Genomic DNA, 27962 nt, shown 5'->3' with positions numbered 1-27962 from the left:
TCATCGGGGTTCCTTGAACATGCAGTAAAATTCTGCACACAGAGCAGTCCTTTGTTCTTATCAACATCTCACAGCCTGTGAAGCTCTCAGTGTGCCTCTGTCCTTTGCCACAAACATGAGGTTCAAATTCCCTCTCATAGCCATAGGCCTGGAAATTTTCATGATTGTTTTATTTGGATTATTTGTTCAATATGAAACGGACCAGCATACTCAGCAGCGCAACATCACCAAGCCAACAGACTTGGCCACATTCCTTGAGTTATATCCTCGTGAGTAGGCAATTTACTACTTCCTATACATTTTTGGGTTCTTCAGGTTCTCAGAATATAAAACCATTGAATACTGTAAACCTTTGAGCTCCTTGTAGAATTACATGATAGTTATGAGTGCAACATATTTCCACTATGGCATTTGGCCTTCTACTCTGTGATTAAGGTGTTTGGTTAAAACTTTTTTCTATTAAAATATCAGAACAAGAAGCTGAACATTAAAATAATTGATGCTTTTTGTATTGATTATCTACTGCTAAATGACCTTCTTTTTCCCTTCAGTTAGTCACTAGCTCTGCAAAGAAAAGTATCACACCTCCTTTGCATTCCCCACTGAAAGGGCCAAAGATAACTTTGGATGAAAGAGAGTTCTAAGAAAATGGAGTTATAAGAAGAGGACCCTAGATTTTATGTGGAATTTGATTCCAAAGAATGAGAAGGGGTATTTAGTATGTTGTAGGAAGTTAATGGAGTTTTCATTAAAAAGATGTACTCAGGGTTTTATAATATTCTGAAAGGAAGTTGTTTATTTCCTTTGAGATGAAAAGAAATGTGTGAATACCTACCATATTTAAAAAGAAAATTCTTCTTTTGAAATGACGACTGAGTGAAGAAAGAAATGTAATTTCAAGTTTGGATGGGCAGGCTGTAAAATAGTTAATACAACAATGACAACTACCATTTATTGAGTCTTTATTATGAACCAGATGCATACATTACCTCATTAAGCAGGAAGGGAGACAGTAGTATGTCACCATTATATAGACTACTTACTTTTCTTAAGTAAGGCTCAAATAATTTTAAAAATATAAAAATTATTTAAAATAATATAATGTTTATTACAGTTCACAGCATATGTCTAAGCTTTTAAAAAACAGTTTGATACTCCCTTTTATTTCTACATTTTTTGAGGTAATTAGTATCATGGGGGTACTCCCACGAAGAAATTATGGCCTAAGTTTGCTAAGTGACTTAGTAAAAATACAAAATTGAAAATTAAGGACAGACTTAGGATAGTAAGACGGAAAAAACTAGACTCCAAGTCTAGTTGTATTTACACTGCATAGATGTTTAAGAGGGTTCTTGATTAAATAAGTATTATAATTTCCAAGTTAGAGAATAAAACAAAAAAATTATGTTCAACTATGTATGCTTTTGTATACTACATTCATTCATTCATTTACTCATTTGGTAAATATTAAGTACTAAGCCTGTGCTACAGCAAACTTATTCAAAAATAAAACAAATATGATTCTTTTATTCTAAGACTCCACTATCTGGCACATCTGTAAATAAAAGATGAAATATGATATTAAAAATGCCAAAAATATGATCTAAGATTAGCATGATTTACACAAAGTCATCTTAAGACTTTAAGAGCTTAATAATTGCATGATTCAAGCTGAACTTTCTAAGTTTCAGCATCAAAGGTCCTAGGTAAAACTTCAATTCACAATTTGAAATCAAAACCAAGTTGAAGAAAAGTCGCTAAACATGGTCATTTTTCAGTAACCTAACAATAGATAAATAATTTTTGGATATCTACAGTACAGCATAATGATGACAGTTAACAATACTGTATGGATATTGTAATTTGCTGAGGGGATATCTTGTTCCCCCACACACATGCGCACACACACAAACACACACATATATACACACACAATGGTAACAATGTAAAAGTAATAGATGTGTTAACTAGCCTGATTGTAGTGATCATTCCACAAAGTATATGTATATCTAAATGTCAATTTGTATGTCTGAAATATATGTAATTTTATGTCAATTATATCTTGATAAAGCTGTTTAAAAATATAGTTTAATAGTCACATCACTCTTCTACACCACTTGTAAGAAACATAAAAATTGATTTTATGATTCATGAAGAAAATATTTATTAAGCTCCCAATTCTTGCAAGTAATCTCCAAATCTCTCAAGCTTTTAGGCACTAAAAAGTGAATCAAACAAACAAAATGGGATTCTATTGTGTATATGTGCCACATTTTCTTTATCTATTCATCCACTGATGGATACTTAGGTTGATTCCATATCTTGGCTATCGTGAATTGTGCTGCATAAATGTAAGAGTGCAGGTATCTCTTTCTCTTCAACATATTGATTTCCTTTTCTTTGTAAATTTACCTAGTAGTGAGATTGCTGGTTCATGTGATAGTTCTATTTTTAGTTTTTTGAGAAACTTCCATATTGTTTACATTATAATTTACATTCCTACCAACAGTGTGTAAGAATTCCCTTTTCTTTGCATGGAGGTAGAGAGTCGAATGATGATTACTAGAGGCTAGGAAGGGTGTTGGAACAGGGAATGTGATGAGGAAAGTTTGGTTAATGAATATAAATATACAGTTAGATAAAAGGAATACGTTTTAGTGTTCGTTAGTATGATAAGGTGATGGTAGTTAACAACAATGTGTTATATATTTCCAGATAACTAGAAGAGAAAATTTGAAATGTTTCCTATACAAAGAAATGATAAATGTTCAAGGTGATGGATATCCTGAATAACATGATTTGATTATTACACATCACATGCATTTATCAAAATACCATCTACATGTATACCATAAATGTATGTAAATATTATATATCAATTTTAAAAAGGAAAGTAAATGAAAAAAAAGACAAAATGGGCAAAGTCCATATCCTCACAAAGTTTACATTCCAGGGAGGAATGCAGACAAGGAGATGTGTGACCAGACACATCTCAATGTGTAAATGTATTCCATATATTTAGATGGTTTAAAAAAATGCCATTTCTAGAAACAAAGCAAGATTAGAGATATAAATGCATTTGGACAAGAGAAGATGTATTTTTAGCCTCTCTTCACCAGGATTATGTGAGAAAACAAAGCAGCTGGCATATACATATAAGAAATAGAAGACAAAAGGAGAGTTTTGATACTGAATAAGTCTCACAAGATCTGATGGTTTTATAAAGGGGAGTTCCCCTACACAAGATCTCTCACCTGCCACCATGTAAGACACAGTTTTGCTCCTCATTCGCCTTGCATCACAATTGTGAGGCCTCCCCAGCAATGTGGAACTGTGAGTCAATGAAACCTCTTTGCTTTGTAAATGATCCAGTCTCAGGTGTGTCTTTATTAGCAGCGTGAGAACAGACTAATACAGTAAATTGGTACCAGTGGAGCAGGATGCTGCTGTAAAGATAGCCGAAAATGTGAAAGCAACTTTGGAACTGGGTAACAAGCAGAGGGTGAAACAGTTTGGAAGGCTCAGAGGAAGACAGGAGGATATGGGAAGGTTTGGAACTTCCTCAAGACTTATTAAATGGCTTTGACCAAAATGCTGATAGTGAAATGGGGAGCTTGTTGGGAACTGGAGTAAAGATGGCTCTTGCAGAGAGGCTGGTGTAGGGTTTGCCCCTGACCTAAAGTTCTATGGAACTTTGAACTTGAGAGAGATGATTTAGGGTATCTGGCAGAAGAAATTTCTTAGCAGCAAAGCACTTGAGAGGTAACAGAGCATAAAAGTTTAGAAAATTTTCAGCCTGATGAAGCAGTAGAAAAGAAAAACTCATTTTCTGGGGAGAAACTTAAGCTAGCTGCAGAAATTTGCATAAGTAACCAGGAGCCAAATGTTCCCCCATCACCAAGATGATGGGCAAAATGTCTCCAGGGCATGTCAGAGACCTTCATAGCAGTCCCTCCCATCACAAGCTAGGAGGCCTAGGCAAGAAAAATGGTTTCCTGGGCCAGGCTCAGGGCCTCCCTGGTCTATGCAACCTCAGGACATGGTGCTTTGTATCCCAGGTGCTTCAGCTCCACCCATGGCTAAAAAGAGCCAATGTACAGCTCAGGCTCTTTCTTCATAGGGTGCAAGCCTCAAGCCTTAGCAGTTTACACATAGTGTTGGGACTATGGGTGCACAGAAGTCAAGAATTGAGGTTTGGGAACTTCTGTATACATTTCATAGACTGTATGGGAGTGCCTGGTTGTCCAGGCAGAAGCTTGCTGCTGGGGAAGAGCCATCAGGGAGAACCTCTGCTAGGACAGTGAAGAAGGGAAATGTGGGGTGCAAGCCCAAACATCAAGTCGCTACTGAAGCACTGTGTAGTGGAGCTGAGAAGAGGGCCACCATCCTCCAGACCTCAGAATGGTGGATCTACCAACAGATTGCACCGTGCACCTGGGAAAAGCCACAGACACTCAACACCAACTGTGAAAGCAGCCTGGAGGGAGCCTATCCCCTGCAAAACCATGAGGGCAGAGCTGCCCGAGGCCATGGGAGCCCACCTCTTGCATCAGCATAACCTGGATGTGAGACACAAAGTCAGTTTAAGGACCACCCACTGGATTTCAGGCTTGCATGGGACCTGTAGCCACTTTGTTTTAGCCAAATTCTCCCATTTGGAATGGGTATATTTACCCAATGCCTATACCCCCATTGTGTCTAAGAAGTAACTAACTTGCTTTTCATTTTACATGTTCACAGGTGGAAGGGATTTGCCTTGTCTTATATGAAACTGTGGAATTTTGAGTTAATTCTGAAATTAGTTAAGATTTTGGGGGACTGTTGGGAAGGCATGATTGGTTTTGAAATGCAAGAACATGAAATTTGGGAGGGGCTGGAGCAGAATGAGATGGTTTGTATCTCCACTCAAATCTCATCTTGATTTGCAGTTCCCATAATTCCCATGTGTTGTGGAAGGGAACCAATGAGTGTTAATTGAATCATGGGGGCAGGTTTTTCCTGTGCTGTTCTCGTGACAGTGAATAAGTCTCATGAGAGCTGATGGTTTGATAAAGGGGAGTTTTCCTATACAAGCTCTCTCACCTGCCACCATGTAAGACATGAATTTGCTCCTCCTTTACTTTTTGCCATGATTGTGAGGCCTCCCCAGCATTGTGAAACTGTCAGTCAATTAAACCTTTTTCCTTTATAGATTACCCAGTCCCAGGTATGTCACTATTAGCAGTGTGATAACAGACAAATACATTAGAGCTTGCAAGATATCCTATTACAAGATATAAAAGTAGAATAGACCAAAAGCAACAACATAAATTAAACCCTCTGTACTAATGAATGAGATGATGCTGAGGATGCTGATGGTGGTAGTGATGATGATGGTGAAATTGTATCCTGTCGGGTTCTGGTTAACAACCTCAAATTCAAATTAATTTTTAACAGAAAAGTAGGACAAATTTTAAATTATAATAAAACCACTGATAATAATGATGCTTAATTTGTCATAGACACTGTGCTAACTTATTATGTATTTATTTTCTAATCCTCAAAACGACCCTTGGTATACACATATTAGAGAGAAAGACCCATGATAAAGTTGAGGTTTAGAAAGATAAAGCAATTTGCCCAAGGTCAACTGTTTAGTACATGAAAGAGCTTAGTCAGATTCCAACCCAGTCTGTCTACATCCAAAACCTGTGTCCTTTTGTTCTTTGTTTTTTTTTTTTAGACAGAGTCTCACTCTGTTGCCCAGGCTGGAGTGCAGTGGCATGATCTCAGCTCACTGCAACTTCCGCCTCCTGGGTTCAAGTAATTTTCCTACCTCAGCCTCCCAAGTAGCTCGGACTACAAGCACCCACCACCACAGCCAGCTAATTTTTGTATTTTTTAGTAGAAATGGGGTTTCACCATATTGACCAGGCTGGTCTTGAACTCCTGACCTCGCGATCCACCTGCCTTGGCCTCCCTAAACGCTGGGATTACAGGCGTGAGCCACCACGCTCATCCAAAACCTGTGTTTTAACCACTATATTTTATAGGTAGAATTGTTTATCAGGTAGGAATTTAGGCCACATTTGTCTACATGGATCTATTGTATCCAACAGATTTGCCAAAATATTTCTTGGTCTTCACTAACATCAACTTTTAAAGGATGAGAATGTATTATTTGTGGGAAAATTAGTTTACTCAGTGAAAACCTTCATGGTAAGTGACCTTATTTCCCTTGTTCCTCATTCGGAACAAAAATTGTAGAATTCGAAGCAATTGCTGCTGTTTTCCAAGATAAGGCACTGTGAGTTTAAAATATATTTAGATATATTCAGGCGTGCGCACGCACATACACACACACACACACACAGATGAAATTGGTTTTTATACAACTGATAATATGAGGGGTTTTATGCATGTCATCCACTAATAACAAAGAAACAGATTTGCCTATTATTTGAAAATGGCTAACTATTGTGGCGTCCCTTAATCCTAAATATGATAGTTCTTAATATAAACCAATATCAAAACATAAAAAGTTTGTTGGATGTTAGATATACACCACAGTTGACATGTTTATTCTGAATATATTTAACATGCACTCTGTCCCAGACACTGGAGACATGAGGAGGTATATGAAACAAAGTCCATGACCTAATGGAGCCTTATGAAGTATTACTCCCATTTTACAGATGAGGAAACTGAAGCTCAGAGACATTCACTGGTTAACCAAAGACACGCAGCTAGTAAACAATTCAAATGGAATGTAAATTACTAGGTATCATGGAGCTAACACAATGCTTTGGATTAGTGTGATGCTTCTCTAAATGTGAACGACGCTAGGCGCGGTGGCTCATGCCTGTAATTTCAGCACTTTGGGAGGCTGGGGCTGTTGGATCACCTGACATCAGGAGTTCAAGGCCAACCTGGCCAACATGATGAAACCCTGTCTCTACTAAAAATACAAAATTAATCGGGTATGGTGGCACATGCCTGTAGTCTCAGCTACTCAGGAGGCTGAGACAGGAGAATTGCTTGAACCCGGGAGGCAGAGGCTTGCAGTGAAGCAAGATTGTGCCACTGCACTCCAGCCTGGGCACAACAGAGTGAGACTTTATCTCAAAAAATAAATAAATAAGTGTGAAAGACACAACTTACCACAGCCAGGGAGATGCGAATGCTAAGAACAATGTAGGATTCTAATGCCTTGAGATTTCTTCACTTTTATATTTTTCACCATCCTCTTTTATTTACTGTTAACAATTTTCAGGAAAGTGCTTGAAGTAAAAAACACCTGAGTTGATATGACCTCAGGCTACAGCAAGGAACGGGAGAAGGAAACAAGGAAAATGTAGGCACCTGATTCCATCACCCTTGATATCTTGGCCCAAAACAGATTGCAAAATTTGCTGTGCTACTGGGTAGAAATTTTTAAGTAAATCAAGCCAGCATTTTCTGTTTTGATCTAAAACGTTTAAAGAAAAGGGAAGTTTTACACTATTAACTATGAATCCTTAAAAGCATGGTTGATTTAGATGAGGGTTTCTCCACAGCAGCACCCTTAACATTTTGAGCCAAATACTTCCTTGTGGGAAGCTGTCCTATTCATTGGAGGATGTTTGGCAGCATCCCTGGTCTGTACCCTCGGGACATCAGCAGCACCACTCTCTACCTCCTCAAGTTGCAACAACCAAAAACGTCTCCAGGCATTGTCAAACGTAGCCTGGGGGCTAATATCACCTCTTGTTGAGAATCACTGATTTAGACAAGACTTGACTATCCTTGAAACCTGTTGGAAGATTTCTCCAAAGTACAAACTCCTAAAGAAATCCCTTTTCTTCTATAAAATGGATATTGTGTTACTTTAGTGGCAGAGCTTTGCACCACACAATTATATTTGTGGCCCTCTCTCTGATTCCCACCCACACACTCTTAAAGCAGGATAAATGGTAACGCAATAATCCTAGTTGTTTATAAATCTTTTTATTCATATCTTTCATACCGAATCATTATCTGTCAAGAGCCTCCTTGTTAATTTAAATAATAAATGAGGTTCTCAAGCCCCCTTGTGGCGGAAAGCAGTAACAAGAATTAGATTTAGAAGAGGGAAATATATTGAAGCACAGTTAATACATGTAATTTCTTTCCCCAGATATAAAATGTCTGGTTTTCCATCAAAGGGGAAGAGGGATGAAATCTGCAGAGCAATTGTTCCACTAAGAGACATTTATGAAATTAGATTTTAAAAATTCTTAAATTAGTGTATTAGTTCGTTTTCACACTGCTGGTAAAAACATACCCAGGACTGGCAATTTACAAGAGAAAGCCATTTATTAGACTTACAGTTCCTCATGGCTGGGGAGGCCTCACAATCACAGTGGAAGGTAAGGAGGAGCAAGTCACGTCTTACACAGATGGCACCAGGCAAAGAGAGAGCTTGTGCAGAGAAACTCCTGCCTTTAAAACCATCAGATTTCCGGGCACATTGGCTGTAATCCCAATACTTTGGGGGGCCGAGGCAGACAGATCACGAGGTCAGGAGTTCCAGACCAGCCTAGCCAACATAGTGAAACCCCATCTCTACTAAAAAACAAGAACAAACACAAACAAACAAAAACCCATACCTGTAATCCCAGCTACTCGGGAGGCTGAGATAGGAGAATTTGCTTAAGCCCAGGAGATGGAGGTTGCAGTGAGCCAAGATGGCACCATTGCACTCCAGCCAGGGCAACAAAAGCAAGACTCTGTATCAAAAGAAAAAAAAAATTCAGATCTCATGAAACTCACTCTCTATCACAAAAACAGCATAGGAAGGACTTGCCTCCATGATTCAGTCATCTGCCATCAGCTCCCTCCCACAACACATGGGAATTATAGGAGCTACAACATGAGATTTGGGCGGGGACACAGACCCAAACCTCATCAATTGGTAACTGTGCAGTTAAAAGGGGGAGCATCACACATTGAGGTCTGTAGGGCAGGGGGAGGAAACTAGGGGAGGGTTGGGTGGGGGGAGATGGGGAGCGATAACATGGGGAGAAATGCCAGATATAGGTGATGGGGGAGGAAGGCAGCAAACCATATTGCCATGTATGTACCTATGCAACAATCCTGCATGTTCTTCATATGTACCCCAAAACCTAAAATGCAATACATATATATATATATATATATAATCATCATAATAATAATAAATAACATCAAAATCAGTACATTACAGGGAGAACAAGAGTGCTCTAAGAAAAAAAGAGAAAAAAGAATGTTAGAAAAAAAGCTTTGTGTGATTTTAAAAAATGAAGGAAAACCTGAGTCCTTATTTTTATTCTACTTTCTGAGGACTATACAAGTCACCTTTGTCTGTGTCTTAGAGTCCTGACCTAAATGCAAAATAAAATGCATAAAGCAAATTGTAGAGCTAAGACACTTTAGACATCATGTAATCCAAGTCTTCCTTAAAAGGAAACTGAGTCCCATAAGGTTTAATAAAACATAGTAAGAGTCATGCATATCCTCTAAGTTCCCCTCCAACTTATTCTATGATCTATATCAAATTTTTACTATAAAAGTTAAATCATGGCAAAACAATGTGTTAAGAAAAATAAATATATGTGGTCATCTATACTTCAAAAAGCAAAAAAGGAAACAGGTTGATGTTGGTTGACAAGTGCCCACCAGCGGGTCAGGTAAAATCTCAGTTCAGGGTATTCTGGGTAGGTACCCTGGGATGGGAATCAACACCTTAAGTGTCAACACCCTAGGGAAAAGGATTTGGGAAGAGAAGGAGAAGTCCTCAGCTAACCCTGCAGGAGGCTCTGAAGCTAGGACTGTCCAGTTTCAGGTGGTTCTTTTCTGAGACAAGGGGTTACTCAGGTCAATCAGTTATGAGGTGCAGAGTGCCCTAGGGAAGAGCTATGATCTTGAGCAAAACAAGAGCATTTTCCAGAGAGAATTGAGAGCTTAGAGCTTTATCTGGCAGCACTTCTGACTACCAGGGAAAATGGAGGGAATAAATCCTTTGATCCAAAGGGGCATCTGGGCAGCACATCTCAACATCCATTGCAGTAGACAAGCCTGAATAGTGTGCCATAGTCTCTTACTCTCAGCATACTAACCCCTGAGCCTGATGGCAGAACAGAGGTAGAGAGGAGCCAAGAAGTAGTAACGACTCTGTGTGCCTCAAGAGCCAGAGCTCCGCTTTGGTTATTTTATACTCCTACAGTGCTCAATAAATGGAGAAATCAGGAGAGTCAGGCTGGAATTCAAATTCTGACTTCACCTTTTGGGCAAATTAATTGACTTCTAATGTCAGTTTCTTCTGGAACATATTTTCTAGGCATGTCTTCCTTCATACCTATTTCCACTTAAATCACTGGTCACAATGGTGATGTCTAATTAAAAAGAGACTATGGTACCCCATTCAGGCTTGTCCACTATGGTGGATGCTATTATTTACTGCCCAGATCCTCCCTTCAGATCAAAGGACTATTTTCAATGCAAAATGTCAATTTCACACATGGTTGATCCATATATATATGTCTTACCAACTTAGCTGTTAGTTTCTTGAAGGAAGAGCTAATGTTTTCACTATCTCATATTTGATCACATGTTTTATTGGTGTAATACTTTACTGTATACAAATCCTGCTACACCAGTGATCCCACTTGGATTATTCTGTGAAATAGGGTCTTTATAATCTTTGCAGATGAAAACACTGAATCTCATAGAGAATAAGTGACTTGCCCAGGGTCACACAATCATGTGATTGAATTCAGGCATCTGAGCCTATATTCCCAGAAAACAAGTTGAATATTTGTTACTCAAGAGGATACAGCCTTTATGCTTATTAATGCTTCGTGATTCATACAATGATAACAAAGAAATTATCCCATTTGATTCAAATAATGATCTGCTAAGATTTTTGTGGCTGGTGCTATTATACACATTTAATGAATGGAGACTGTAGCTCATGTATTTATTCATACATCCATCAAAGAAATGTACTACTTCGTCTCTGATATGCAAGCTACCATGCTGAGTTTAAGAGAACCAAGTATGAATGTATCCTAAACCCTTCAATCAAGAAATTCACAATCTAGTGCAGGAGATGGACACCTTATTGACTATTACAGTAGGACAAATGCTAATACAGCATGACAAATGATAAAGCTGAAGTATATACACAAAGCTATGTAAATTAAAAGAAAAAATATTCTATTTCCTGGGAGTATTGGGAAAGTCTGCAAGGAAGGCTGATGCTTGCTCTGTGCTTTTCAAGGCTGTCCTCAGGTATGAAACAATGTAAAATTCCTCAGCGGCAGGATGAAAGACACACTGCTATAACAGTGCATAGTTTTCCCAAAGAAAAGCCTCAAGCACTGAATAACTTGCCAAGGTTTCTTGGCTGGTAAGGAGTCAAGCTGGCGTTGGAACCAGACTTTTGCTTCCAAACCAATGCTCTCTTTTCCCAGTGTGTTATACAAAGGTGGTAGCACTTAATAAGTGGGATACATTATGATGCAGTCCTTTCTTCAAGCTCTCCTGACGCAGATTTTTTTTTCCTTTTCTCTTTTCCAGTGTTCCAAGATGTACATGTTATGATATTTGTTGGGTTTGGCTTCCTCATGACCTTCCTGAAGAAATATGGCTTCAGCAGTGTGGGTATCAACCTACTCATTGCTGCTTTGGGCCTCCAATGGGGCACTATTGCACAGGGGATTCTGCACAGCCATGGACAGAAAATTAACATTGGAATCAAAAAGTGAGCATCCTTACTATGGTCTGAATGTTTGTGTCCTCCAGGACTCATGTATTACAATCATAACCTCCAACGTGATGATATTAAGAGGTGGGAGCTTCAGGAGGTGACCAGGTCATGAAGGTAGAGTGCTTGTGAATGGGATCAGTGTCCTTGTGAAAGAGGTCCACAGGAGACTCTCACCCCTTCCACTATGTGAGGACACAGCTAGAAGGCACTATCTACTAACCAGAAAAAGAGCCTTCCTCAGACACCAAGTCTGTCAGCATCTGATCTTGGGCTTCCCAGCCTCTAGAACTGTAAGAAATAAATTTCTGTTATTTATAAATAACCCAGTTTATGGTATTTTGTTATAGCAGTCCAAATAGACTAAGGCAATTCTTTATTTTCCAGATCAATCATTTCTCTGTTAGTCCACTGTCATTTACTGTACTTGCTGGCAAACTGTCTCCCTTACGCAACAAAAAATTGTTGAAATTCAAAAATCTGAAGCAATGCTTTGCTCTACTGAGCTGGATAATACATTCACGTCTGTAACCTCTCTGGTTTGACTTTAAGAATATGAGAAACCATCTTTCATAAAAGTATTATTCCTTCCACCTCAGCTACAGGGAGCAAAAATTCCCCATTAGTTATTTTTCATATTGTTTTTAAAATATAAACATATATTCTTGTTGTGCAATAGTAAACACACACTCTAGGAAATAATTCATTTATTAGATCAACAAATATAAATTAAAGCCCTAAAGGAGATAAAAGGTAAGTTAAAATATATACATTAGAGCAACTAAAGAGTGTCTGGTCAAAGGAAAAGAGGAAGATGAAGGAAGTGGGCAGTGATGAGTAGGCCTGGGAGAAGCACTGGATGGGCCTGATGGGAGATGGGATTGCGCTTTGGTCAGTTTTCGGTTGAGTGTGCATTACTCTTCAATCTATTCTTTTTCCCCTCAGCATGATAAATGCAGACTTTAGTACAGCCACAGTTCTGATATCTTTTGGAGCTGTCCTGGGAAAAACAAGTCCCATCCAAATGCTGATCATGACAATTATAGAAATTGCTTTCTTTGCTGGCAATGAATATCTGGTTGGTGAAATATTTAAGGTAAGAGTTAGAAAATTTATACTTACCTAGCTTTGGGCAGCAGTTCCGGTTACAAAAAAACAATGGGTGTCCACAGTATGTGGGAGCAAATCTTGGTAAGAGGGATGCCCTAGCAAATAGTAATAATAGCCATCATTTACTGAGTGCCTATTGTACACCGGGAGTTTTGTAAACATTATCTTATCTCATCTTTACAACACTGTATGGTAGGTATTATTTTTATTATCATATATACACTGTAAAAACTGATTATCACAGATGCTGAATGCCTTTCCAGAGTCTGAATTCACCTCCAGATATTTCTAATGCCTCAAGTCTTCTTTTGCCAATCAATGATCAATTCCTTTTACTATTTTGACTACTAGGTGAATAGCCCTATATAAAGCTTTGTACAGGTTTTTGTTAGAGCCTCCGTCATACTTTTTTCTCCACATATATTTCATTGATTCTTCCTATGAATAATAACTAAAAAACATTTTGGGGCACTCTCTAGTACTTTGTTATTTTGTTTATATTTCTATTAACATTAATTCAACAGCAAATATTTTTGACAACTTTCTATGTGCTTGGGACTCAATGACAAAATATGAAGGTTCCTGTTTTTACAGAGCTTACAATCTAGTGGGACAGACAGAAACCAACCAAACAAATACTTACACATTCATCCACCTACCCAAAGACACAGACACACAATGTTCTTATAAACTGCGGTACATGCTATGAAAAATATGTAGGGTGGGGCTATGAGAAAGTGTAACTGGAAGATTAGATTGTAGAATCAAGGAGGGGTTCTTTGAGGTGACAGTTACACTGGGCCTACAAGATACCTAGACGTTCTCGAGCAACTAATGGGGAGAAATCTTCTTTAAGCCAAGCACAGTCTTGAACTGGTAATGAGGAGCTAAAATAAAACTTTTAGAATAATGTGAAAGGACTTGACCAATACAAGATGAAGCCAACAAGGTAAGTCTTAATAAAGACTCTGTAAACTCTGTGTGCTAGCTAGGTGAAGACTTATCTGATGGTTCCAAAGGGAAAAAACAGGGAAGGTCATTTTGCCTACAAATATGTAAGTAGGCACAGACTCACATGGTATTTGTAAAGTCCAAGCATGATTAATTGCCACCTCCCATCCTCCTGAAACCACCTGGTGAAGCAAAGCAAGGTTTCCAAGTTGTGAGGGGACTAAGTGTTGCTGGACAGCTACAGATTGCTAGATAGATCATATACGCTTGAAAGATATTTGATTCATTCCAACCAAGTGTGGGTCTTCAAGGGGACTGGGTCCCTCTATGTCTAGTAAACAAAGGAACAAAACTAGGAGACCCTTTTTACTTAAATTTGAAAATGTTTTATAAATAGATGAGTGTGTAATCTTCCTGTCTATAAGTACAGATAAATGTCTAGAATTGGACCCTGTGAACATTCGCTCTAGAGGCAGGAAATGTAGAAAACTGGGTCAAATCCACATCATATCCTAAAGAGCAATCTAAAGTATACCTTCTTCAGATGAATCTGGGACCTCAGCTGCTTTTCAGTTCATCATAGAAAAAAAAAAAACACATATATATATATGGGTAAAAACTCTGGTTTTCTGAAGTTTCAAGTCTTGAGTTACAATTGAGATTCGACTGCAATTTCAAGTAAACATATCATCTTCGTTTCATATCACAAGCAGTATCTTTTTTTTTTTTTGAGATTAGTTCTTGCTTTGTTACCTATGCTGGAGTGCAATGTAACAATCATAGCTCACTGTAACCTCAAATTCCTGGGCTCAAGCCTTTCTCCTGCCTCAGCTTTCCCAGTAGCTGGGACTACCAGGAGTGCACCACCATGCCAGGCTGTGCAATATGTATTTCACTGAGAATCTCCTTCACCTAGAGAAGTAACCCTGCAAAGCTTATGTGCCCACCAGGGAACTAGCATTTTGGAAATATGGTCTCATCTAAGTCCCATTACAAACCCTGTTGAGTGGGTAATATTTTCCCATTTTAGATTTAGATCCCCATTTAGATCAGAGAAGCTTAATAATTTCTTGAAAGTTACATCTCAAGGAAGTAACTGACCTAGGATTGAAAGTCAATTCTGCGTGGCTCCAAAGTCTGTGCTATCTCTATTTTACCACCCTGTTTTACCCCACTTTCACGGACACCATCTTTTTGTTTCTCCCTTTTTTTAAATTGTTTAACCAACAATGCAATTCTTTCATTAACTTTCCTCCCATAATGAGTCTCAGGTTCACCTCTATTTATATGAATGTTATTTTGTCCCTTCAGGCCTCTGATATTGGAGCATCAATGACCATCCATGCCTTTGGGGCCTACTTCGGCTTGGCTGTAGCAGGCATCTTGTATCGACCTGGACTGAGAAGGGGACATGAAAATGAAGAGTCTGTGTACCACTCAGACTTGTTTGCAATGATTGGTGAGTGTGGATAAACTTGCTTGAACCTTAACTATTTGAAAAGGGACCAGGGAAGGTTAACTTCAAGACAGGTGTGAGAAGATGCTCAAAAAGAACATCCAAGCCAGGCATGGTAGCGAATGACTATAGTCCCAGCTACTCAGGAGGCTGAGGAGTTCGAGCCCAGCCTGGACAACATAGTGGGACTCCATCTCTAAATAATAATAATAATAATGATTAAATTAAATCTTGAAAAAAGGAGCATCTTTTGCATACTACTGTATGCTGGCTCAATTCTCCTCTTTTCTCTTACCTGTCCATAATCAAGCCTAAACAGAGACATTGTCGGTGCCCAAAGCAGACTGCATCATCCGGACTGTCTTCCATATTCAGAACTAACATCCCCTCTTTTGGTTCACTACAGGGACTCTCTTTCTATGGATGTTTTGGCCCAGCTTTAACTCAGCCATTGCTGAACCTGGAGACAAACAGTACAGGGCCATTGTAAACACATACTTCTCTCTTGCTGCCTGTGTCCTCACAGCCTATGCCTTCTCCAGTCTAGTGGAGCCCCGAGGCAAGCTTGACATGGTAAGTGCTGTCTTAGCCCTTATGGAAATTTCCCTTCACACCACTGACAGTTACTCAGATAAGTAGGAGGTAATTTCTGCATCACTGCTGAGCTCCCAAGACAAATCACAAAACTTCAGATCTTGAAGAATGTTTTAAAAATAGCAACATTCATTCATTTATTAATCAAATCTATACCCTGGGTTGGGAGTGGTGGCTCATGCCTGTAATCCCAGCACTTAGGGACGTCTAGGCGGGCAGATTACCTGAGCTCAGGAGTTTGAGACCATCCTGGCCAACATGGTGAAAGCCCATCTCTAATAAAACTACAAAAAAAAAAATTAGCCAGGCATGGTGGCAGGCACCTGTAATCCCAGCTACTCAGGAAGCTGAGGCAGGATAATCTCTTGAACCTTGGAGGCAGAGGTTGCAGTGAGCCAAGATCGCACCATTGTACCCAAGCCTGGGCAACAAGAGTGAAACTCTGTCTCAAAAAAAAAAAATTGTACCCTGGGAAATTAAAAAAGTGTTCTCAAGGAATTTGCAGTCTAGTATAAAATGAATATAGTCTTGTATAAATCAAAGATTTGAGGTATATTTCTTTAATAATAGAGTTAACTGCTCTAACTGCTCCCAAGTTCTGAGAAAAGCTTCCTTAGAAACAAGACTTATCAAACAGCAGAAAGTGGGATGGTGCACACTGATTCTATTTTCCCAACTGCAAACATTCCTGTCAAAGAAATAACAACTAAATGCAATGTGGGATCTTCAGTAGGATATTGGGGAAAATAATCAGTGGGAATAGTGGTGAAATTCACATAAGGTATTTGATCAATGCTATTTTCCTTTCCATGGTTATGTAAGATTAACATCTTATTTGAGAAACTGGACGAGGGATATATGGAAACATTCTATAGGATTTTTACAACTTATATGTGTCTGCAATTAGTTCAAAATACAATATTTTTTTAATTCCCCCAAATTGGTCTCTGGAGTTTCTTGCCTATAAGCTGGAGAAACATCAGTAAAGGAGTAACCCCCAGATCAGGGAGTGAGTGGGGTGGGGAGGAAGATGTTATTGTAATTAATTTTTAAGCATAACTGAGGATGTGTATCTTAATTCTCCAAAAATTTTCTCATGAGCGGTCACTAAAAACAATGAAAAAAATGTACAGTTCAGTGTTTCTCTTTTAAAAGTACAGATGACCTCTGCTTCTCAGACAGAACAGCCAGACTGTAATTTTTCTGAAAAATTCTGGTAAATAAAAATTGATTCCTGACTGAGTGTGGTGGCTCACACCTGTAATCCCAGACCTTTAGGAGGCTGAGGGGGGTGGATCACCTGAGGTCAGGAATTCAAGACCAGCCAGGCCAACATGGTGAAACTCCATCTCTACTAAAAATACAAAAATTAGCTGGACATGGTGGCGTGCACCAATAATCCCAGCTACTGGGAGACTGAGGCAGGAGAATCCTCCAACCTTGGAGGTGGTGGGTGCAGTGAGCCAAGATCACGCCACTGTACTCCATCTGGGGAGACAGAGCAAGATTCTGTCTCAAAAATAAATAAATTCCTCTTTCCTCCATCCTCAAATGTCCTCAATCCAGTGACATCTGCAGAAACTGTTGTCTTTCATCTGTAATGTGTACATTTCAATGTCTACATTTCCTCTTTGGACATTGGAATATCATAGATGCTACAAAACACACAGTGGCCATAGGCATCTTTTGGTTCATGATAACCACAAATGTGTTCCAAAAACTGCACGAATAGACAAAAACATTGCTAGATTATTTGCTCTAAACAGTCCTACCTTCCCACTACAACATATTTTGATTTTCTCAAATGCCTTCCACCACTGGCCTCATTAATCTGATTACTCATTCACTACCAAGAGACTGGCAAGAAAGATACCAAATGTCAACTTCTTGAAAGAAAGCTCTCAGACCAATGGAACAGAACTGAGGCCTCAGAAATAACACCACACATCTACAACCATCCAATCTTTGACAAACCTGACAAAAACAGGCAATGGAAAAAGGATTCCCTGTTTAATAAATAGTGTTGGGAAAACTGGCTAGACACATGCAGAAAACTGAAACTGGACTCCTTCCTTACACCTTATACAAAAATTAACTCAAGATGAATTAAAGACTTTAATGTAAGACCTAAAACCATAAAAATCCTAGAAGAAAACCTAGGCAATACCATTCAGGACATAGGCATGGGCAAAGACTTCATGACTAAAACACCAAAAGCAATGGCAACAAATGCCAAAATTGACAAATGACCTAAATAACAAATGTCAAATGAACTAATTAAACTAAAAAGCTTCTGAACAGCAAAAGAAACTATCATCAGAGTGAACAGGCAACCTACAAAATGGGAGAAAATTCTTGAAATCTATCCATCTGACAAAGGGCTAATATCCAGAATCCAGAAAGAACTGAAATAAATTTACAAGAAAAAAAAAAGGCATCAAAAAGTGGGCCAATGATATGAACAGACACTTCTCAAAAGAATACATTTCTGCAGCCAACCTACATATGAAAAAAAGCTCATCATCACTGGTCATTAGAGAAATGCACTATGAGATACCATCTCATGCCAGTTAGAATGGTTAGAATGGTGATCATGAAAAAGTCAGGAAACAACAGATGCTGGAGAGGATGTGGAGTAATAGGAACTCTGTAACACTGTTGGTGGAAGTGTAAATTAGTTCAATCATTGTGGGAGACAGTGTGGTGATTCCTCAAGGATCTAGAACCAGAATACCATTTGACCCAGCAATCCCATTACAGGGTATATGCCCAAAGGATTACAAATCATTCTACTATAAAGACACATGCACATGTATGTTTATTGCAGCACTATTCACAATAGCAAAGATTTGGAACCAACCCAAAATCCCATCAGTGATAGACTAGAGAAAGAAAATGTGGCACATATTCACCATGGAAATGTATGCAGCCATGAAAAAGGTGAGTTCATGTCCTTTGCAGGGACATGGATGAAGCTAGAAATCATCATTCTCGGGAGGGGGAGGTGGGGAGGGATAGCCTGGGGAGAAATGCCAAATGTGGGTGAAGGGGAGAAAGGAAGCAAAACACGCTGCCATGTGTGTACCTACGCAACTGTCTTGCATGTTCTGCTCATGTACCCCAAAACCTAAAATGCAATAAAAAATTTTAAAAAAAAAGAAATCATCATTCTCAGCAAACCAACACAAGAATAGAAAACAAAACACTGCATGTTCTCACTCATAAGTGGGAGTTGAACGATGAGAACACGTGGACATATGGAGGGGAATATCACACACTGGAGCCTGTCGGGGGATGAGGGGCTAGAGGAGAGATAGCTTTAGGAGAAATACCTAATGTAAAAGACGGGTTGATGGGTGCAGGAAACCACCATGGCATGTGTATACCTATGTAGCAAACCTGCACATTCTGCACATGTATCTCAGAACTTAAAGTATAATAATAAAAAATATATAAAATAAAAAAGAAAGGCCTTCTACAATTTCAATTTTAAAGAAGAATCAGTAACCCTTTCAACTGAAGAATGTAATGTGGATCTGTTGAACTCTAGAATCCCCTGATCCTTTTGAATTCTGCATCATACAGCTCACCTCATTTATGTTTCTGCCCCTCACACAGGTTCACATTCAGAATGCCACTCTTGCTGGAGGAGTTGCTGTGGGCACTTGTGCAGATATGACAATTCACCCATTTGGTTCTATGATCATTGGGAGCATTGCAGGAATAGTCTCTGTCTTCGGATACAAGTTCCTATCTGTAAGTACAGCAAATGTTCTGAGTCAAACTCTGAATCTGCACCATTCTTCTCTCATGTCCCTCCAGCAGAAAAAAAGCTATAAAGTTTTACTTTATGAATATTTTTATTTGGAGGCCACTTGCCTTCCTTTTGGAAATACCACTCCCATTTCAGCTGTCCAGTGTTTCTACTCTGCCCTGACTTCTGTGTAACAGGAATCTGACAACAATTATTTATAATTTAGTTTGAATTAAATGTTAAGTGCTTGGCATTACATTTCTTTTGGGCTGTTCCACTGAAGTAGTTGTTATTATTTGTCTTATGTAATGAAGAACTCTGCTCTTTTAAGAGATTTAGGATGCTGGTCAGACATGGTAGCTTATACCTGTAATCCCAGCACCTTGGGAGGCTGAGGTGGGTGAATTGCCTGAGGTCAGGAGTTTGAGACCAGTCTAGTCAACATGGTGAAACCCCCGGCTCTACTAAAAAAAAAAAAAAGTACAAAAATTAGCCTGGCATGGTGACAGCTCTTGTAATCCCAGCTACTCAGGAGGCTGAGGCAGTAGAATCGCTTGAACCTAGGATGCGGAGGTCGCAGTGAGCCAAGATGGTGCCATTGCACTCCAGACTGGGTGACAGAATGAGACTCCATCTCAAAAGAAAAGAAGAGAGAGAGAGAGAGATTTAGAATATCATCAGTAGGTGAGAAGGAGTAAGTCGTGAAATGATTCTCTTCAAACCAATCCACTGAAGACTGAAATGGACAGTTTTGTCACAAATATATTTTCAAATCCTTTAACTTAAATGGACCTCAGATATGGATGGAGAACTGAGCTACACACACTATTTTTTCTGGATGGAGAAGGAAATGAGGAGATGTAGGTCAGAGAATGCAAAGTAGCAGAAATGCAGGATGAACACGTCTAGAGCTCTGATGTACAGAGTGAAGACTACAGGCAGTAAAATTGTCCTGTATATGGGATTTATGCTAAATGAGTAGATTTTTAGCTGCTCTTATCACGAAAACAAAAAAAAAAGGTAACTATGTAAGATCATGGAGATGTTAATATTCTTCACTGTAGTGACCTTTTTACTTTCTATATGTATCTCATAACATCATGTTGTATACCTCAAATATACATAACAAAATTTATTTATAAAATAATTCTGCATGGAAGGATAGAGCTCAGCTATAGCTCTGTTTCAGTTCTAGAGTTCTATATGTTTAACGAAATAATAAACTTTATTCCTTTTACAATTTCAGCCACTTTTTACTACTAAACTGAGGATTCATGATACATGTGGGGTCCATAACCTCCACGGCTTACCTGGAGTAACGGGAGGCCTTGCAGGCATTGTGGCGGTAGCAATGGGTGCATCCAACACGTGAGTAAAAAAATGGGTTTTTCAGCCCTTGTGGTCCCATGATGCTTTCTGTCAGTCTGAGAAATTTAGGGGTAGCAGAGCTTTCTTTTTAGCAGTTCTGGTCACGGTTTATATTATCTTTACTGGAGCCAAAGAGACACAACTGAGAGAACATAATTAGAATAAAGTTATATTGAAAGATGCACCTTAACTGAAATTGTTAGTTTAAAAAATTATGTTATTTTATTTTTTTATTGCATTTTAGGTTTTGGGGTACATGTGCAGAACATGCAAGATAGTTGCAAAGGTACACACGTGGCAGTGTGATTTGCTGTCTTCCTCCCCTTCAAATTATGTTATTTTAAATGTCTGTACCAGAAACAGCTGTCTCCTAGCAGATAAGGAAGTTTGATAATCATAGTCAGATTATAGTAGGCTTAGTCATTTTCTTGATCCCTCCAAAATGAAGGCGGAGGCACATATGATGAGCTGAACAGTCATTTCCATCCAATCCACACCAAGAAGAATGAGTTGGAATAATATGAAAAGCCACTGGTTCTGCAGAATCAAAAACACTGGCATATAGTCCCAACTCTGCTACTCACTAGTCACCTGACATCTGAGGAGTTGCTCAGCCTTTCTGGTTTCCAGTCTTCTCCTCTATAAAATGAGAAGATGGAGTATTTGTTCTCCAAAATCCCTTCTAGCTCTATCAAACCTAGGTTTTTCCCTGAGTAGAGTATAAATGTTTACTTAAATAAGCAGAGGAAAAACAAGTATCAAGAAAACCCAGGAGAATAAAAGGGATGTCACAAGATTGGAATGATTTGGTATGAATGTCATCCAGGTGAAACAGCTAGGAAGATCACAGAGTCCAGATCACTCAGGGTAAATAAAGGTAAATTAGAATGCTCAATTTTTTTAAAATTTATTATACTTTAAGTTCTGGGATACATGTGCAGAAAGTGCAGGTTAGTTATATAGTTATACATGTGCCATGGTGGTTTGCTGGACCCAACAACCCATCATCTAGGTTTTAAGCCCTGCATGCCTTAGGTATTTGTCCTAATGCTCTCCCTCCCCTTGCACCCCACCGTCGAATAGGCCTGGATGTGTGATGTTCCCCTCCCTGTGTCCATGTGTTCTCATTGTTCAACTCCCACTGATGAATGAGAACATGTGGTGTTTGGTTTTTTTTTCCTGCATTAGTTTGCTAAGAATGATGGTTTCCAGCTTCATCCATGTCCCTGCAAAGGACATGAACTCATCGTTTCTTATGGCTGCATAGTAGAATGCTCAACTTTTAAATCCAATTGAGAGCATGAAGAAAAGAGAAATGTGTGTCTAGAAATGTCTGAATGACTACTAACTGGAGATGCATAATCTGAAAAGAAAAACCTCTCTTCAATTTTAGCGGATTAAAATTTAACCCTGTTGAGATCAATAAAAAATACTTGAAAAACTCATTTAATCATTTCCTACTAAATAGAAACTTCCTTCTTCATGTGTCCAGTTGACACATTTCTTCCATATGTGGTTTTTTTTAACCCTTTTTGAAAATTTAGAGGAAAACACCAGAATATGCACGTGGTTTTCAGTTCTCTCCAGACCCAAGAATGTAGAGACCAAACACTAACATATTTTAATGCAAATCAAGCATGATAAAAGCATGTGTGAATGAACTCAACTCCTCAGTGTTGGAGTGTGCAGACACTGTGCAAACACACTGAGGTGCCTATGATTAGGAATTCTTAAGCATCACGCATAGACCAGTTTCACAGATGCAATAAACAAGTCTATCTGACTCTCAAAGAGCAGGCCTTGCTGGGTGCTCAGACCTGGGGTGAGTCTCATGACTGAAGGTCTAGTCCTTGGAAATGCTGGTTTAGAACATCTCAATTTATTCGTTGGTGGGGAAAGTAGGTAGAGAAATATCAGAGGAGGGGAAGGAGGGCAAGCCTTGAAGGTCTGTTCACGGGTAAAATTTACATATTTCACACCAAATAAAATACCACCTGAGAGCCAAGACTACTTACATGTGTCTATTCAGAATATTAAAATGCAAATCAGGTTTTTGGTAAGCATAGAACAAGGGAAAGTTAATATTCTTAAGGGACATTTTGCAAATTATGGCAGCATAACTCTAGTAATACTGTTAATTTTGTATAAGCCAGTGTTTTCCAAGTTTATTTGATCACAGAACACTTGCTATCAAAAGTATCTTTTAAGACCTTAAAAAGATCTTGGCAAATTCCTGTAAAACTAACAGGAAATTTACAAAATAAGAAAATCAAATAAATAAGTATATATAAAATACTCAACCTCACTCATAATCAAAGAAATGCAAATTAAAACAAGCTACCAGTCTTTCACTTATCAAACTGATGAAGTATGAATGAGTAATAATAATACTGAATAGTGGCTAAAGTAAAATCTTGGAATATAAATCGTGCAATTTCCTATCTGGAAAAGTTCCTAAGAACTATATAGGCCGGGTACAGTGGCTCAAGCCTGTAATCTTACCACTTAGGGAGGCTGAGGCAGGTGATTCACCTGCGGTCAAGAGTTCGAGACCAGCCTGGACAAAATGGTTAAACCTCGTCTCTACTAAAAATACAAAAATTAGCATGGCATGGTGGTAGGTGCCTGTAACCCCAGCTACTTGGGAGGCTGAGGCAGAAGAACCACTTGAACCTGGGGGGTGGAGGTTGCTGTGAGCTGAGATCAGGCCACTTCACTCCAGCCTAGGTGAAAAATCTTATCTCCATCTAAAAAAAAAAAAAGTATATGTAGACTTTTACTAATATTCTCATTTCTTGATAGGTTTTATATTAGGAAAATAATCAGACAAATTTATAAGCATGTTCAGAGGAGATGTTCTCACAGCATTTTCAAAAATGTGAAACACTGGAAGCAACCAGTACTGGAAGCAACCAGTACTTTGCACAGTGTAACACCCTGTAGCAATTCAAACTGTGGTCCAGATCTAGACTGACTCACAAAAATGGACCCCTAAAACATATTTAATAGGAAAATAAGTAATGTAGCATGATTGCATTTTTATAAAAATACATGTTTTTATTTTACATTTTTATTCTGATACAGTCTGAGGGATATTAAACTTTTCTGCTGCGTTTTGTTATTTGCAGTTTCTAATGTTTTCATAATGTTACTTGTGCAACTTTTTATATATATTAGAAAATTTAAACCCTTCAAATAAGGAGGAAAAAAAAAGAAATCTGAGTTTAGTGCATCTTCTCCCTTGGATGATGAAACTGGAGGGCCAATAAAACTCTCATTTTCCTTTTTTTTTTTTGAGACAGAGTTTCACTCTTGTTGCCCAGGCTGAAGTGAAATGGTGCCATCTCGGATCACTGCAAACTCTGCCTCCCAGGCTCAAGGGATTCTCCTGCCTCAGCCTCCTGAGTAGCTGGGAGTAGCTGGAACTACAGGCACGTGCCACCACGACCGGCTAATTTTTTGTATTTTTAGTAGAGACGGGGTTTCACCGTGTTAGCCAGGATGGTCTCAATCTCCTGACCTCAGGTGATCCACCAGCCTCAGCCTCCCAAAGTGCTGGGATTACAGGTTTGAGCCACAGAAAAAATTAGATTTTTCTAATTTCATCACAACTACTAAATTATAGTGAGATGAGAAGAGATAGTTAGCTCATGTTGTTTCATTCATTAGTCTATCCTCAGTGCTTAGAAAAGAAACTGACACAAAATGGGTACTCAATACTTATTAAATGAGTCAGATCAGGATCAATTTTTTGAGAGTACTAAATTCTTTCTAAGGAGAGTCCTACTTTTAAAATTTACATTAAAAGATGATCCGCTTTTTTAGGTGTATCTCAGAATTTTCTAACACTGCTCAAGAGTTTCAAAGAAAACAAGAATATGAAAGAAAAATTATTAACAAATGCTTAATTTGTTAGTGTGTAATGTTACACTCTAGCCTGAAGATGGCAGTCATTCACAGCCTCAGTGGGTGAGATTTTTTTTGGCTGAGGTCCAAGAAAAACACTGAATCTTTTGTTTGCTTCCTTAGGTCTACTATGGTCATGCAGGCGGCTGCACTGGGTTCTTCTATCGGAACAGCAGTTGTTGGAGGTCTAATTACAGGTCAGCATAAAAAGTGAACACTTCCCTGTATATTATGCTCTCAGATTATTTACAATAGATAACAAGCAAGTCAATTGCTAAATACAAAAATGTTCTAAACTTCTGGCAGTAATTATGTCAGCTAAAGGGGATGACTTTATAATAGACTATTAACACTATGCAAGTGGATTTTCCTCTTTAGCTTCGTGACGTGACTCATTTTCCCTCTACCATCACAGGTTTAATCCTAAAGTTGCCTTTCTTGGGACAACCATCTGACCAGAACTGCTATGATGATTCTGTTTATTGGGAGGTACTGTAGAGTATTCTAAACAAGAATGTGAAAGATGACTACATTACTCGAAGCTTTACTCACTTCAAGCCTATAATATCTCTGTGGCATATGTGTGATGAAATCGAATTAGCTAGGCATGGTAGCTTATACAGGTAATCCCAGCACTTTGGACAGCTGAGGGTGGAGGATTATTTAATGCCAGGAGTTTGGGACCAGACTGGGAAACTCTCTACAAAAATAATAAATTTAAAAATTTTTTCTTCAATAAGATGTCAAGTGTAAAAGAAAAGTAAATAAATGAAAAGAAACTGGATGAACTACCTATTTATAGCGAGAAATTGAGATGATGTACCCTGCTAGATAAAATCAGAAGTTACAGTATTTTCTAAAGCAGAAGTTAGATAAAGACAAGACAGGCCGGGCGCGGTGGCTCAAGCCTGTAATCCCAGCACTTTGGGAGGCCGAGGCGGGTGGATCACGAGGTCAGGAGATCGAGACCATCCTGGTCAACATGGTTAAACCCCGTCTCTACTAAAAATAAAGATTAGCTGGGCATGGTGGCACGTGCCTGTAATCCCAGCTACTCAGGAGGCTGAGGCAGGAGAATTGCCTGAACCCAGGAGGCGGAGGTTGCGGTGAGCTGAGATCGCGCCATTGCACTCCAGCCTGGGTAACAAGAGCAAAACTCCGTCTCAAAAAAAAAAGACAAGACAGAATTTAGTTAGCAGATGTTGTTTGACTCCTCTGAAAGCCATAAAAAAGCTATTCATAAAAATAATATGACTTCTGGGAAACTGTAAGATTTTATACCATATATAGTCCACAGGTTTATTTGGTGGTTAAAAATAATAATAAAACAAAAGAAATTAAACTTAATTTAAAAATATGCCATAGGTAAAAGTGGTCAAAAGCAAGTGAAATACATAAGATTAAAGAATTCGAGTGAGTACACATCAAGAGGACCTATGAATAACAAAACATCAGCCTCTTTCTATCCTGCAGTTTCTCTTTGCTCTATTAATACTTTTTCCCAAATAATTTCCTGCGAAACTTGAGAGGGATAGATGTTTGGGTGTTTTCAGCAAAATTTCAGAGAGAATGAGTTAGGAAAAGCGGGAATGTAGTCAGGGTGATTGAGATAAATATTTTATTCTTTTATTTTTCTTCAACTCAATTTTTATTCCCAGTTGTTTTCAAGCTTGAATAATAATTAACAAAAATATTTTTGTTTCAATACTAATTTATAACAAGCCCAGTGAAATAACTGTTTTATTCATTACTCTATCCTCAATGCCCAGAAAAGAAGCTGACACAAAGTGGATACTCAATATTTATTAAATGAGTCAGATCAGGATCAATTTTTTGAGAGTACTAAGCCCTTTCTAAGAAAAGTCTTATTTTTAAAATTTACATTAAAAGATGATTAATGTGCCCCCAAACTTGTTTTCTTTAGGTCCCTAGGTTGAGAGAACATGACAATCACTTCCATGGACATGGTGACCACAGCCAGCTGGAACCTGAAGTCTAAACACCATTCCTGCTTTCTTTCCCGTTATCTAGAATCAAGTTCAAATAAACAAAAAGGCAGTAACCAAAGAGAACATGGACCAGAGTGAAAAGATCCTAAGTCCCAAATTGCCAGTGTAAAAATGTCCTTATGTCTAATGCTGTCTCTTGCTATTCAATGATTAATTGAGGGAATGTGACTCATAAAACAGATAATCAAATAGAAGCTCTCCAGGATTCCCAGAATGCTTTTGGCAGTGAGTAAATACAGAGTAAATATGTCAGTTTCTTAATGTAGACACTATGTCTTCAATCCTCAAAATTATGGAACCGAAACCCACGAAACAAGAATAGATGTAAGAAATCTATGTAAAAAACAAATTATAGAAATGCATGTGTGTAAAGTAGCAATATGATCATTTTAGGTGGTGCTTTTTATTTAAAAAATGGTCTAGTTAGTAATGTATTTGCTTGAATATTATTAATTCCTTTTGCACATTTACTATTTGCAACAAACTCAAATATTATCTGATCAAAGTCTATTTTGTATAAAATGTTCAATAATTAAATATTGTTATAAAAATAAAACGTTAGTCTTTGACTCTTCCTTGGTATTTGGAATTCATTCCAGTGACAAGCACATGCGCGCACACACACACACCCCTTCATATTTAGTCCACATTCAATTTAAATATATTATTTATCATGTATTTGCTATTTAAAAAAATCAAGTTAATGTCTCATTATAGAATGCTGTAAAAAGTTAAATTTTAAAAAAGGTAACTGGCACAGTAAAAAATCATTTTTAAGAAAGTCAAACAACTTATTTTTTCTTTTTCTTTTTTTTTTTTTTTTTTTTGAGACGGAGTTTCGCTCTTGTTACCTAGGCTGGAGTGCAATGGCGCGATCTCGGCTCACCGCGACCTCCGCCTCCTGGGTTCAGGCAATTCTCCTGCCTCAGCCTCCCGAGTAGCTGGGATTACAGGCACGCGCCACCGTGCCCAGCTAATTTTTTTATTTTTAGTAGAGACGGGGTTTCACCATGTTGACCAGGATGGTCTCGATCTCTTGACCTCGTGATCCACCCGCCTAGGCCTCCCAAA

The 27962-nt window shown here is 38.5% G+C and overlaps 1 protein-coding gene across 1 annotated transcript; it reads left to right on the top strand.

Moving 5' to 3' along the window:
- Positions 1–88: 88 nt before the first annotated feature.
- RHAG (Rh associated glycoprotein) lies at positions 89–27447 on the top strand. The gene is made up of 10 exons (XM_002746609.7): positions 89–269; positions 11557–11740; positions 12689–12839; positions 15116–15263; positions 15667–15833; positions 19473–19610; positions 20855–20976; positions 25006–25079; positions 25298–25371; positions 26807–27447. Exons 1-10 carry the CDS (start codon positions 116–118, stop codon positions 26879–26881), a joined length of 1287 nt encoding a protein of 428 aa, XP_002746655.3. The 5' UTR covers positions 89–115; the 3' UTR covers positions 26882–27447.
- Positions 27448–27962: the final 515 nt, after the last annotated feature.

The sequence above is a fragment of the Callithrix jacchus genome, chromosome 4 (assembly GCF_049354715.1).
Source record: "Callithrix jacchus isolate 240 chromosome 4, calJac240_pri, whole genome shotgun sequence".
Lineage (NCBI taxonomy): Eukaryota > Metazoa > Chordata > Mammalia > Primates > Cebidae > Callithrix > Callithrix jacchus.
The sequence above is the reverse complement of the archived record's forward strand: the minus strand, read 5'-3'. Positions and strand labels throughout refer to the sequence as shown.